Genomic DNA, 15,223 nt, shown 5'->3' on the forward strand with positions numbered 1-15,223 from the left:
TGTACATTTTTACAAGTAGTCAAGACTGTAGGATTTACTGGGGTTAAAAGTAATTATTTCTATGATTATGATTCTTTTTTCTGTGGTCTACATAACATGAATGGTGGTTATTTTATTAAAATTGCGCATTGATCGTTTTACAGACTATCTTGAAACCCCTTTGACCGTCTATTCCTGATGTGCCAGATGGAACTTGTTGACTATAACGTCGGACTACAATGGCGGACTCGCACAAAGTTCTTCGGGTAAAACGCTACCATATGTGTTTTACCCAACAATTGGAAAATTGTCCATGGTTTGATTTCATATTTTTGAGACTTGTGCAGATCCCAAATACACAAAACACGTACCAATAGGTAAGAACATTTGGTTTTGCATAAAAGGTCCCCTTTAACTTAAAACAAGCAGAATGATGTCCCAACAGAATGGATCATTTTATTTCTGATATTTAGTCTTGCTTAGTTTCCCTTTTTGTACTGCAGTTGCCTTTTTGTTGGACTGAGCTATTCAAACTGTCGAGTTTTCTTTTCTTAGCTACTTGAAGTTGCAGAAGAAACGTTGCAAATAAATATAATTTACAATGAGGTCAGATAATTTTGATCGCAACGGTATATGGTCGATTACCTCCGTTTCTTTCAAATCAAGACAAAAAAACCTATCTGAGAATTCTAGCGACCCAAAGTCAACACAGCCAATTGTCACTGCCACTAGCACTACCTAGTAATTACAACTGGACCTAACCAATTCATCTCCAAAAATCCTTACATTATCACCAGTTACAGTAAACATGGCAATAACCCAAAAGGGCGAGGCCATAAAAAAAAATCACCATTAACCAGTGGATAGGTGAAAATAGGTATCATTCAAAATCTATTGAATCTGTGCTTCGACATTGACTATTTTTGGGAAATAGTTCCCAGGGCTAAGGATGGTAAAGACTAGGAACAAATCCATCTATCCAACCCTACCATTTTTTAATGCAAAAAAAAACGTAGACACTTGGAAACACACACAACATAAAAAAAATCTCGAGTTGCTATGACAACCTGAAGCTGAATTTACACACTGCTCTAAGAATATATACCTTACAAAGACACTAGAAATAAAAAATAGCTACATTAATTTAATGATGAGGCTATCAAAGGTCAATATTCCAGATGCTGAGTTGTGCTACTCAACTACTGTATGGACTGCATTGTTACCTCAGTAGTCAATATTTCTTGGTAAGTACAAGGAACTGAGGTATTTATATGTTGCTTCCTCTAAAGCTTACACAGAATGAGATAAACTAACTCCCCCACCAAAAAAATAAAAATAAAGTACGATTTAACAGGGGTGGTAACGGGCAGGGCTATAACCCAGTCGTTCAGAATAGAATGGGATGGGCATCCAATCAATTACCCAATCATTGATGGCATGGGAGGGGGCTTCTGAAGCTGATGTGTTCCTGATTGAGGAGCCCTGAGTGAGAGAGAGGGGATTCTGTGCAAACTCAAACATGACATTTAAGACAGTAACAACAGATGCAGTTGAAGAGAGCGAGATCATCGAAGAAAGCTTACATTTTAGGAGAAAAAAGGGGAAGCATTTGAATGTACCAAGAATGCTGATGGAGACAGAATTGCCGACTACCGTGGGGGATGTACAGTGACAGAATTCGATCCACTGTTGATGTTCTAAGTTCACTCCCTTACAAAGACATAATAGTCCAGAATTGTCAGTCGGTTTATTGTGAAAGAGAGAGACATAACTGAGAATTCAACTTGAAATAAAGGTTCTAAATTTTGAATAAAAATAAACACCCCCAAAAAATGTGACTCAATAGTTTGTGGCATAAGCCTTGTTGGCAAGGACAGAGGTCTTTCTCAGAGTTAGGCACCAGGGTTGTACACAATTTAGGCGGGATGTTGGTCCACTTTACAGATACTCCTGAAAATTTCGAGGCTGCCACTTTGCATCTGTTTCAGCTACGCGTCCACAGATATTCAATGTGATTTAAGATCTGGAGAATGGCAAGGATCTCAATGCACTTATTTTTGCGTTACTCCTTTGTTGCCTTGGCGGTATGTTTTGGGTTATTGTCATGTCTGTTTCCGGTTCTCATCCAATAATTTTATGTTCATCAGACCGCCAATGCGGGAAAGTACTTCCTGTACCCTTAGCCTTAGGCGAGAAAGTCCAAATCAACAACAAAATTCCTACTGTCAAACAGGTTTGACAGTAGGAATGGTGTTGTCCTCAGCCTTCTCTAAGTAATTCAGAATCTTTTTTCTTCTCCATACAGTTCAGTGCATGTGCGCTCTTGGGAAAAGAAACACTGCAAGATCTCAATTCGTTCTAGCAAAGTAAATGTTACCAATTATTGTCTTTGTGACTGTGGTGACAAGTGACCAGCTCCCTTGAGGTCATTAAGAAGATCCTCCTACGTATTTTGGGTTAACCTCTTCCCCTTCTTAAAAAATATCCTTACCCCAATACCCTTATCTCCAGAGCAAGGCCGATTGTCTATAAACTATCTTGTATTTCTTCCATTTGCGAAGTATTGTGACAAGAGTGGTCTTTTTCTCACCAAGCTTTTTACTCATGGTCTGTAGCCTAGTTAAGTCTTGTGCACGTCTACATGTTTGTCTCTTAAGTCTTTTGTCAACACTTTAGTGCGCATGGTGGAGAAGTTTTAATGGAAGAAATTGATGTCTTTTATGCACATAATGAACTGAGATTCGGGGGAACTTTCCTAACTACACAGTGAATAATGTATGTAGGTTTCAGAATGATTGCTGGCTTACTAGAGGATTAAAGTACTTATTTCCTTCAATTGTACACAAATCAAATGCATAACCCTTATGCAATGTTTTTTTTTCTGGATTGTTTACTGTATATAATATCTCTCACTGTTGCATAAACCAACCATAAAACTTCTGGACTGTTTAAATCATTGTAAGTGTGTAAACTTACAAAATCAGCAGGGGAACAAATACTTATTTCCCCCACTGGATGTAAAGGAGAGCAGGGTGTATGTTTCTTGGAATTCTCAAACTACAGTCAGTATGAGGTCGTTATGTGAAATTGTACATGTTTAACTAATAATTTTACCAACAGAAAGACGGCTTTTTTTCCCATCTGTTATAACACACTACTTGGCATCGAACGCATTAAAGTCAAGGTAGGCCCATATTCTAAATGTATTTAAACACAAATTTTAGGACTGTATTTGGCAGTGGTAGCTTCTTATAACTACCAAAAATCTTATTTTTTAGTTTGGAACTGTGTCTGTTTTATCAGCTGGAGTGTGCAAAATGTAAACAAATTCAGACTGATAAGAAATGTGATGTACACAAAGTTAAAAAAAAAAACTGAAAACTTTAAAAAAAAAACCTTGTTAGGTGAGTTTTGTAGTGTGCTCCATATATACAGCTAATGAGCTTACAAACTCAGAATGTAGTCATGGAAAGCAATTTAATGATGTGCGTTGTCCTCGATGTTAACACGTCTAATTGTTCTGTAAGTGTGAAAAACTGGAAACATCCCTTATTACTGAAGAGGTAAATCTGGCTTACATTTCACAAAAGCAACAATCGTTTTGACATGCATTAATATCTATGCGTACAGATATCGATCCTTGTGAGAACCAGCGAAAAACAAATGTCCACTGCAGAAGACACTGGTTCTAAGGAGAACATTTATAGACTTTTATATTCTGCTGTCAGCCAACATACAATTAAGTAAATCATTCATCACAATAAAATGTTAAATAGCTACGTGTTTTGTCGTTACTGTGTGATGTTTTGCTCTCTCACACCAGCTGACTATTTGATTATTGGTTGTATTTTTTAGTTTTGTGAAGCATACAAAAACAGAATGTACACTCTAAATCCTTCTGAGTTGTTAATGCTACAATATGTTTTTGTCGAGCCCTGCTTCCCCTTACCAGAATTGATCAAAGAGAAGAAGAAGAGATGGAATTAGAGAACAACTATAGCAGCAACCACACACAAAGCACGACTGGAGGTCAATGCAACAACGTTTGGAAAGCAATGAAATGAGTCACCATCTTCTTCATTCTTAGTAGTATTAATAATCAGATGGAGCTCTCAGATATTGTTCTTTTTCCAAATATGTTAAACTTGTCCTAATTCAATTAAGGACCATCTTGGGTGAATTTGGAATATTGACTGATCCAAAGACAGTCATTGCATTTGACCCTTGATGATGAGCGACACCACCAGGCTGGTTGTAGGTGACAGTGTAAAAATGGATGTGTGGTATAAGGCATACCCCGCCCTCTCCTTTAGTTTCATATCAGTAATGCCGTCTTTGGACACCAGTTTGTTAAAAACGAGAATCCCAATAACCATGTTAACCTGCCAAGAGAAGAGGCACATGATTAATGCACATAAAGACAGTTTCCTGTTGAAAGCATGCAGAAATTGTCCTGCTGATGATTGACGATGACAATATGATGAACTGGTTATACTTAGTGACTGTACTTACCGAAGGCACTTGCCATCTTATGTTCAATTTTAATGGCACAAACTGAATGTCAAATAATTGCAAAATAGGATGGGCTGGTGACATTTTAACGTGACATAAATGGTACAAATACAGTGGTACCTCAACTTGTGAGTAATTCGAGAGCTGTGGTTATGCATTAAGTTGTAAGCATAACTTGAGTTACGAGCATTTATCCAAACCCTACAGTCAGAGATCGACACAATCCTGCCCTCCAACCACCGGGAGAACGAAGGAGAAGAAGCGGACGGCCCAATCAGAGAAACAAACTAATAAAAACATGTGCTACCAGTTATTAGCGGAACCGAAGTCAGCCGCATCACACAAGCCAATGTCAGCTTCCGCCAAAAACATCCAAACGGTGGACATTTATCCATAAAAATACTGAGAAGCTGACGATGCTGTGTTTGACGTGTTGACGTCGTTCTGTCTGGTAAAGTCCCTATTCAACTAATTGGACAATGGAGCACAGACATTCATATTGCTTGTTGTCAACTCTGACCTCTCTGGTCCGTCTCTCAAAGACAACCGTGTGCAACATAAACAACAATTTCCTTGTCACTACTGTTACACAATGGATAGTCTATAGGAGATGTCTACAAAAATATGCTACCCAGGGTAAATACTGAACAATATTATGAATTCATAAAACTACTGTAGTTGTTTGTAGCACATTCTTTTATACTGTTTTTTTAAACTAAATTTCTTATCCAACAGTTTGTTCTTCTTTTTAAAAGGCATGCTATATGTTAAATGTGTGGGGTTTTGGGAGAGCCGAGCACAAATTAAATTGATTTCAATTCATTTAAATGGGAAGGGCTGATTTGAGAGTTTTGAGTTATGAGCTTGGCCATAGAACAAAATGTGCTTATAAGGTGAGGTATCACTGTAATAAAACAGAATGCAAGGATGGACTGACACAATGCTTACAATGAATGATTGCAAATCCAGGAAATATTCATTACTGGGTTTCGTATTAAGCATGGCGATGTTTTTTGCCGGGTTATTAAACTGTGAACTTTAGCAATCTCTTTGAAAGGCATGGTCTACCACAACCAAAATGAGTCAGCCTGGATCACATTTTCCTACCATATACACACTAAATTACCTGAAGAAGTTAGGACTTTCAATATAACAAAATAGCAAATTTTTCTTTTTTGTAATTGACATGCATTAACTCGTGCTGTCAAAGTTAATGCATTAACTCATGCGATTAATCACAAAAAATATTGCATCAATTGCAGATTAATCATACAATTTATATGGAATTCATATGCTCATTTGACACCACTAGTTTTAACAATAAACATTAAAAAGTTCTGATCCGAAGATTTAGGGTGTATTCACACTACTGCCACACACTCCTGGATTTGGGCGGAGATTATTTTATCACTTTTATTCAGTGGATTATTACCAGTCTCATCTGGAGTCGTTCTTATTATTTCTATTTGTGCAGGGTGGCCACTGACATTATCAAACATTAAAGACAATTCTTTATTACTGACACAAGCGTAATCCCAGATCAGCGAGTGTACCCTGGGTTTGACATTCTGGATCACTTTTATTCTGTATTTTATTTATAACATGGATTGCATCCATTCACATTGAGAACTTTCTAAAAAATGTATAATTTGGCTATGTTCTATACTGTGTAAAAATACATATTGTATTGCTTAATAGGAAAGACACAGCTTATTTCAATGTGTCCGATGTATCTTTTTCATTTTAAAAAGAAGAATGGCACGGTGCTATCGTAATAGGTTTAAATTACATAGATGCAACACAGATTGAGGTACTTAGATGAATAGGGAGAAAAAAGGAAAAAGGAAGAAATACCAAGACGACAGTGGCAGCAGGTCCAACAAATGCATAGAGAAGACCTCCTTCCAGAGACAACCAGCAGCTACGAGAGGAGCAGGTAGATATAGATACAGGGATTGAATGAGGGAAGAATAAGGAAGTAAGATAAGAGCGTGTGAAGTAAAAGAAAAAGGTATTATGCTAGAAACATCAAACCATATGTAATATTTCTGCATGAACATAGTATACAGTACAGTACACAATCAATGTAGAAAAGCATGCTTACTAGCTTGGTGTTCCATAACCCTTTGCCTTGGTGAAGCCTACTGAAATTGCAACCACAAGTGCAGGGAGGCCTAGATAGGAAAACAAATGGCAATAAAATAAAAGTACTAAAAATATAACCGTTAGACATACAAGAGATTGAAGACTAACCCCAGCCAAGACAGAGAAAGCGCTTGCGTATGATCCGATTCCTCAGCCGGCCTGTCACTGCCATGTATGACTGCCATGCCTCCGTCAGGACCCAGCAGAATGACGATAGAAAAAAGAAATGAAGAAATGCCGCAATCATGGTGCATAAGACCTGTAATAAGGGGGAAAAATGGATACAATTATGTTTAATAAAGACATCATTGTGACCATACAATACAGAATGTCATGCTTTCACTTTCAATGAAAACGCATTAGTCCTTGGATTGGTTCGTACCTTATTTCGTGTCTGTGTTTGTCCAATGAGAATAAGTGCATTCGAGGAAATGATTGAGAGGCAGAAGTTGATGAGAATGACTGAGCGTTCAGACCGAATGTATCTGGAAGATCAAAGGAGACATCATTAAAAATACAATCAACAAACAAGTGTTTCTCTGTGATTTCTATCATGATATGAAAGGACATTTCTGTGTGTTTCCTTCACATGTTTACATTTCTTTTTCCCCCAAATACTTTTTTAGAAAAAAAAATGTTTAGGCTTTGATTGGCTAAAATGGACATCCAGTGCTATTCAACAAATCCGGCCCTGTAATGACACCATTTTGGCCCCCTGAGTTCAGTTCAAAACTTGGGAAACAAACATTTTTGCAGCAAATTCCAAAAAACACCAAAGTGCTCCTGTTGTATAGAGGAACTTGGACCACTGTAAACACATTAGCAGATCCTTGCATTTACATTTTAACCTTGCTAGCAAACAGACAGTGGCGTCCAAACTTGTGATTTACATAACTGAGGCGATCCTCAAGGCATCCCTTTAAGTCCTTTCCTTTTACATGATTTTTCATAATGTGATTTATGTAACTATGGTGTTGTTGTAGCCTGTTAAGATGCAGTCAGTAGTCATTTCCTCAACTTCTTTAGTTGTACTACTCGTGTTCCTCAAAGTTCCATTTTAGTTCCTCTCTTTTTCATCATTTCAGCTATTCAACTGGTGGCCTGCGAGTTTAGTTAAAAACACTTGTGAGAGACTCACATTTTTGCAGGAGATTCTTAAAAACACGAGTGCTGTCATGGAGATGATCTTTGACGAGCTTTTTTGCAGAGCGCTCCTGTTACTTTGACAAAACCAATTGGCCAAAATCAAATGTCTACTGTAGAGGGTGATTGTTCTCCAAAATATACAAAATAAAACTACAGTAATTTCTGGACTATAAGCCGCACCTGACTATAAGCCGCACCAGCTAAATTTAGGGGAAAATACAGATTGCTCCATATATAAGCCGCACCCGACTATAAGCCGCAGAGTTTTGATGTGTAATTACCGTAGTATATAGGGGTTCCTGCTACCACGGAGGGGATTGTCGGGACAGAGATGACTGTTTGGGAACACAAAGCGTCCCATTTATTAACAATAAATCTTTCAATCAAACTTTCACATCTTTGACATGGCGAACAGCATTCATGCAGAGTACAAATAATACAACGCTGCAAAGTAATACAAAGTGCTCGCCTGTACGTTATCAAAATAACCAGCCTACCGGTATATGAAAAGTCAGTCTTTAATCATTGTGTCATCGTCTTCCTCCTGCGTACTAAAACCACCAAAATCCTCTTCGTCTGTGTCGGAGAAGAACAGGCCGTAAATAAGCCACACCCTTGTATAAGCCGCAGGGACCAGAACGAGGGGAAAAAGTAGCGGCTTATAGTCCGGAAATTACGGTAATAGTGAAGGGAGAGAGTACATTTTCCTCGTCTTTAGCTTTCTGTAAAAGTGGTTCCCAGAACAATTTAATTGACTATCCCTACAGTCAGGGCCGGCCCGTGGCATAGGCCGTATGGGCAAAGGCTAAGGGCGCCGTCCATCAGGGGGCGCCACGCCAGTGCCACAAATGTTGGAGAAAAAAAAAAAAAAAAAAGTTGGTACTATTATTTCTAAATACAAAAAATAATCCCACGTTAATTAAAATGCAAAGTAAAGCCTATTTAATAGAAATATTACTTGTTACAACATTACGCCCCACATCCCCCCGCACGGTGCGCCCCCTCCCTACCCATATCATGACTCTTACAAGTTACCACATCAAAAAATCAACACAAGATGTCAAAACGGCCAAAACTGTCAGGTGCCCAGGGAAGAAAAAATAGAAAAGAGGAGGAGGAGAAACGAGAAAAAGACAGAGGTAGCAGGTAGGTAAAGTTAGCCTACATTAAATTATTTGTCTTACAGAATGTGATAGTAACCTGGCTTTTTAGCATTAAGCTAATGTTACATGATTCGACAATTGCTAATCAATAAATAGCTAGTTCTGGTTTAACGTCGGGTTAATATTGTGGAGGGGGCTAAATTGTTATGGAAAATAATAATGTAACGTTAGGTAATTACAGTACTCCCACCTTACATTCCTCAGGGACATTTGTATTAGATCTTTTAAGCAGGTGTTTTTTGTTTACATTGTTATTGCCTTCTGGTTAGCTAATGTTTGCTCTGCAGGTAATAGTCACTTTTCCACCCCTTTATATATTAGGTATAGTTGTTAAAGTGCACATCATTAATGTTAATTAAGCAATATCACATGAGAGGGAATGCTGTTTTTTTTAATTTGAGCACTGCTGTGATTCGGTTAAAGATAATCATAACATAACATTCTCATATAATATGTTAATTTGCTTTCTTTAAGTAAAAAAAAAGGTCAAAGACAAAGCTATTCGGTTTCTTGTGAGTATATACACTTCACTGCCGATGTGGGGCGGGGGGGCGCCACCTAAAATCTTGCCTAGGGCGCCACCTAAAATCTTGCCTAGGGCGCCAGATTGGTTAGGGCCAGGCCTGCCTACAGTAGGACATACAGTATGTCCTCACTGGTTGATTTAGCCTCGTGCTTGACGAGAAAAAGCTTTCATGGAGACATAATTTTGTGTGGCCATGCAATTACTTTTAAGAACAATGTTTGAACATAGCCTCGGGACTCAATATGGACGACAAACCGTTTTCATTTTGAAGCCAAAGTACTTTGACACAACCCTGGCAGTGTGACAGTGACAATATTATTTCTGACTCTTCCATCTGAGGTTTTTCTAAAAAGATTTGAGCACTTTACCTTTACCGTTACCCGGATTTAACCGACAGCTGTCAGCTGAGTGGTGTACAGTGAGCCATTTTGCACCTGTCTCTGTTCAGCAAGGATATTTACATGACTCACCTCCAGACAGACACGTAGATGATGATGAGGAGCAACAATGTTAGTGAAGACACTCCACAGCCCACAATCATCGTCACAGATGGGAGCAGTGTCTTATCCATGTTCTGTGGGGGGAAAGGGATCAATAATTAGTCACCAGGAAAAACATTTGTCATCATTACTTGTACTTTGTGTGCGAGTTGACAACCGCCAGCATGGGGGCATGCTGGATAGGGTGAATGAGCTAAATGGCTTTTTTTTAACAGGTTTAGCTCTCAACCCCCGTGTTGTTTCTGCCCATTTTGCTTTGACACCTTCTCTGTCTCCACGGCAACCACCGCCACCACTTCTACCGTCACACCTTCCTACCTTTACAAGCTGCCCTAATGGGGGAGTCCTCTCCAAGGTTTCTCATTGTATCCCATTGGGTTGAGTTTGTTCTTGCCCCGATGTGGGATCTGAGCAGAGGATGTCGTTGTGGCTTGTGCAGCCCTTTGAGACACTTGTGATTAAGGGCTATATAAATAAACTTTGATTGATTGATTGATTGAAACTAAATCTGATGCAGAAAAAGGTGTCAGCGCTATTGGTACTGTTGGGTACCAAAGAGAGCAACCCCATCCAACATCTAACCCATTGCGCTGATGTCACATTTGATGGAGCTGATGGAAAGACTTGTTATGGCTCTCCTGTGACCACAGGTCAAAACTTCTTTGGACCCCCTGTGGTTGATTGAGCAGCCTCCGGTTGGTGTGGATTATGCTGTCATCTATCTGCAGTATCATGCTTCCTTCCCACCAGGACGGTAGTTTAGGGAGAGTCATGTTCTTTGACTTTGCCAGTGCTTTGAAAAGCATCTAGCATTTTGTGTTAATTTTACAGCATCTACTATCTCCTGGATCACTGACTACTTGTCTGACAGGCCCCTACTTTCGGAAAACCCTGTCTGATGATGTGATCAGTAAAGTCAAAGGACCACCACAAGTGACTGTCTCACCTCAGACTTCCAAAACAACACTGGATCAAACTGTACTACCTTTAGATGTTCTCTGATGACTCTAGGCAGGGTGTTTGAATGTATTATAAGGATGGGCAGAAGAAAGAATACAGAAAGACAAACTTCACCAGTTGCGGGTTTTATTTGGCTATAAACCATGGAGCTTGTGGTGGACTTTAGGGAGGACCAGGACCAGCCCGAAGCCTTAGCCCTTCCCATCCCGAAAAAGGATATCAAAATAGTGGAGCAGTACATGTATCTGGAAGTAAGGGTGGGAAAAATGATCGATTCTATGATGCACATCACCCACCTTGCTCCCAGTGCCAACTACGCTGGTGTATGAATGTTTGAGACAACACTTCCTTGCAAAAGAGATTCCTATCTTCAATGGGACTTTTCTCGATAAAAAAATTAAAAAAAATAAAATAAAAAAAGCAGAGAAAAAGCCATGCTAAGCACTAGTGAAAGTCACAACTATGGTACCAGGTTAGCCCTAAGAGGTGCTTTCACCCGTCTTAAACCCAAAAGTGATGTTTTGAAAAAGACTGTAATGTATCGGGCAATCACTTACTGGAATCGACTTCCACAATATTTGGTATCAATCACCAGCAGAGTGGGTTTTAAGAATAGACTAAGAGGAGAAGTATTGCGGAAAGAGATTATTCTAGATTGTACCTAATGTCATGACTGTTTTTATTGACTATTTTATTGATTATGGGACAAGCAGTAGAAAATGGTGGAGGGAACTTTTTTCGTCACTTATTGTTTGTCTTTGGTACACTAATGTATATATTTTAGGCCATTGGTTCTTTGTTTTATTTTTTTTTTTGCAAAAAATATATATATATCTATTTTTATATTGCTCTTTTTATCTTTGTTATGAACATTATTATGTAAACTCGAAGTTATTATTATTTTTTTGGTTCTTTGTTGTTGCTATTTTTGTATTACAACATTTTATTATTTGATCATGTTGTACTGCATTTTAATCTTTTGTTTTGTGATTGTGTGATGTTTTTGCCTGGACCCCAGGAAGAATAGTCTCCACTGCGGTGTAGACTAATGGGGATCCTTAATAAACTAATAAACTAATAAGCTATCTTAAATTGTGAGATAGTGAAACAACAAAAGAATTAAGTGTTTTGTACACTTCAACAGAAGTCCAACTGGAACCGTGTTACAGCAGAGAATAACCAGCAAAGATAATTAGCAAGTAGATAAATAAGTACAGAGACAGAATAATACCAACACAGTAAGCCATAGATGGATGTAGTTGGGGAGATTTTTTCAATTTCCTTTATTTAACCAGGTAAAAACTCAATAATATTAAAATCTCTTTTACAAGAGAGACCTGGTTAAGAGGACAGCAAAAAAGGTTTCATAATACAGACAACAAAAACGACAGCAGTCACACACTATAATTAAAAAATACTAATTACTTACAACATTAACACAAAAACACACAATATGTAAAAATAAATGTTTTAGTAAAAACAATTTAAAACAAGTACAGTGCCAAATAGAACTTGTTTCTTGATCCTTTAAAATGGCTTGAAATTCCCTTAAATTGAGGAGTTCAGGTAGCCTCAGATCATTTTGAATTCATTCCATGACCATGAAAGGCATGTTTGATGGCTTTTTTTTTCACCAAGGTTTGTGTTGGCTTTAAAAACCACCACGCCAGGGATGTTCTGTGACCTTAAACTGTAGTGACTGGAGTTTCTACACAAATAAAAACATAAATAGGTGGGAATCAGTCCAAGAGAAAAAAATCCATCGTGAAAATCTGCGGACTGACAAGGATGGACAGTTTGCTGTTGCATACAAAGTGCAATGGTGGACAAGGTTGCTGCAACCTTGCATTCATAAAAAGCAAGTCTCCATAATCTAGCAAAGGCATGAAAGGGGTCAGAATCAATTGTTTCCTAACTTGTAAGGAAAAAACAAGACTTGTTTCTAAAGAAAAAAAACAATCTAATTGTGAGCTTTGACACATGTTTTTCTCTGTGTGATTTAAAGGACAAGTTCTTATCAATAACAATCCCCAAGTAAGCGGCTCAAAGAGCGACTGATGGGGTCGAGGGGCAAAGTGTCTGGGAATTTTGTAGTTTTAAAAAGCACCAAAACTAAAACAAGAATGCCTGCTTGCCACACTGGCTTGTTGCTTAGCAGACTATTACAGTGCTCATGTATATATACTAGAGATGTCCGATAATATCGGACTGCCGATATAATCGGCCGATAAATGCTTTAAAATGTAATATCGGAAATTATCGGTATCGGTTTCAAGAAGTAAAATTTATGACTTTTTTAAAACGCCGCTGTACGGAGTGGTACACGGACGTAGGGAGAAGTACAGAGCGCCAATAAACCTTGAAAGCACTGCCTTTACGTGCCGGCCCAATCACATAATATCTACGGCTTTTCACACACACAAGTGAATGCAAGGCATACTTGTTCAACAGCCATATAGGTCACACTGAGGGTGACCGTATAAACAACTTTAACACTGTTACAAATACACGCCACACTGTGAACCCACACCAAACAAGAATGACAAACACATTTCGGGAGAACATCCGCACCGTAACACAACATAAACACAACAGAACAAATACCCAGAACCCCTTGCAGCACTAACTCTTCCAGGACGCTACAATATACACCCCCGCTCCCCCCCCCAACTCCGCCCACCTCAATCTCCTCATGCTCTCTCAGGGAGAGCATGTCCCAAATTCCAAGCTGCTGTTTTGAGGCATGTTAAAAAAATATGGCAGTGCCATGTTGGCATTTTTTTCCATAACTTGAGTTGATTTATTTTGGAAAACCTTGTTAAATTGTTTAATGCATCCACGGGGGCATCACAACAAAATTAGGCATAATAACGTGTTAATTCCACGACTGCATATATCGGTATCGGTTGATATCGGAATCGGTAATTAAGAGTTGGACAATATCGGAATATCGGATATCGGCAAAAAAGCCATTATCGGACACCTCTAATATATACTGAACAAAAATATAAACCTAACACTTTTGTTTTTGCTCCCATTTTTCCTGAGTTGAACTCAAAGATCACCTCAAGGGAAGCAGAAAAGCAGTCGGTATCTGGTGTGACCACCATTTGCCTCACGCATTGCACGCAAAACACATCTCCTTCACATAGAGTTGATCAGGTTGTGCTCAATGGGTGACATGCAAGAACTGGGATGTTTTCAGCTTCCAGGAATTGTGTACAGATCCTTGCAACATGGGCCCATGCATTGTCATGCTGCAATATGAGGTGATGGTCATGGTAAATGACACAACAATGGGCCTCAGGACCTTGTCACGGTATCTCTGTGCATTCAAAATGCCATCTATAAAATGCACTTGCGTTCGTTGTCCATAACATATGCCTGCCCATACCAGAACCCCACTCCCACCATGGGCCACTCGATTCACAACGCTGAAATCAGCAAACCGCTCTCCCTTTCACCTGAAATGGTTTTCACCTCACAGGTGTGCTTGAAGCTCATCGAGAGAATGCCAAGAGTGTGCAAAATAGTAATCCGAGCAAAGGGTGGCTATTTTGAAGAAACTAGAATACTAAACATGTTTTCAGTTATTTCACCTTTTTTTGTAAAGTGCATAACTCCACATGTGTTCATTCGTAGTTTTGATGCCTTCAGTGACAATCTACAATGTAAATAGTCATGAAAATAAAGAAAACACATTGAATGAGGAGAAGGTGTGTCCAAACTTTTGGTCTGTACTGTACACACACATACATACATACATACAAACATACATATATATATATTTATGCGGTCTATATCGCTGTGCGGTATTTATCGTTGTGCGCAATCACATCTGTAAACCGCAAATGACGAAACACGTTACCGCACATGTCAACAGCCGTACAAGGTGCCTTTCAAGGAGTTCTTTCTCAAAAAGGACTCCTCTGTTTAAATCGATAAACTAATGTAAAATATCCAACAAAAGAAGAATAAATGTTTTTTACGTTTTAACAGCAGTGTGGATAGAAATGTGTTACAGTATGTAAGCAACTATGTATCGTCAATTAGCAGGTAGATTAATTATAGACAAGGTTTTTCCTGTGTTCAAAATTGCGTGGCGGCCGCCTCTAGCTAATTTTGTGCCGCCCCCAACCAGAGCGATTGATATTGCTCAACACAGCGTGTTGATTGAGCGATTGATGTCCCTCTGCGGCAGCTACGTATTTTAACTGCAGTTGCAGCGTTGCACTACTATAAAAGGCGCTATATCAACAGCAGTGCACCGGAAAGACCTGAAGCAACTACCG

The 15,223-nt window shown here is 38.8% G+C and overlaps 1 protein-coding gene across 1 annotated transcript in view; it reads right to left on the bottom strand.

The window, feature by feature from the left end:
• The window catches only part of adgrb1a (adhesion G protein-coupled receptor B1a), a 373,647-nt gene that overhangs the window by 65,958 nt on the left and 292,466 nt on the right, over nucleotides 1-15,223 (bottom strand). The window contains exons 21-26 of the mRNA XM_062063764.1: nucleotides 9,942-10,045; nucleotides 7,019-7,121; nucleotides 6,745-6,895; nucleotides 6,596-6,665; nucleotides 6,346-6,412; nucleotides 4,276-4,361 (exon numbers count right to left, since the gene is read on the bottom strand). Of these exons, the coding sequence (XP_061919748.1) occupies nucleotides 4,276-4,361; nucleotides 6,346-6,412; nucleotides 6,596-6,665; nucleotides 6,745-6,895; nucleotides 7,019-7,121; nucleotides 9,942-10,045 (581 nt within the window). The remainder of the gene's footprint in view (nucleotides 1-4,275; nucleotides 4,362-6,345; nucleotides 6,413-6,595; nucleotides 6,666-6,744; nucleotides 6,896-7,018; nucleotides 7,122-9,941; nucleotides 10,046-15,223) is intronic.

The sequence above is a fragment of the Entelurus aequoreus genome, linkage group LG11, assembly GCF_033978785.1.
Source record: "Entelurus aequoreus isolate RoL-2023_Sb linkage group LG11, RoL_Eaeq_v1.1, whole genome shotgun sequence".
Lineage (NCBI taxonomy): Eukaryota > Metazoa > Chordata > Actinopteri > Syngnathiformes > Syngnathidae > Entelurus > Entelurus aequoreus.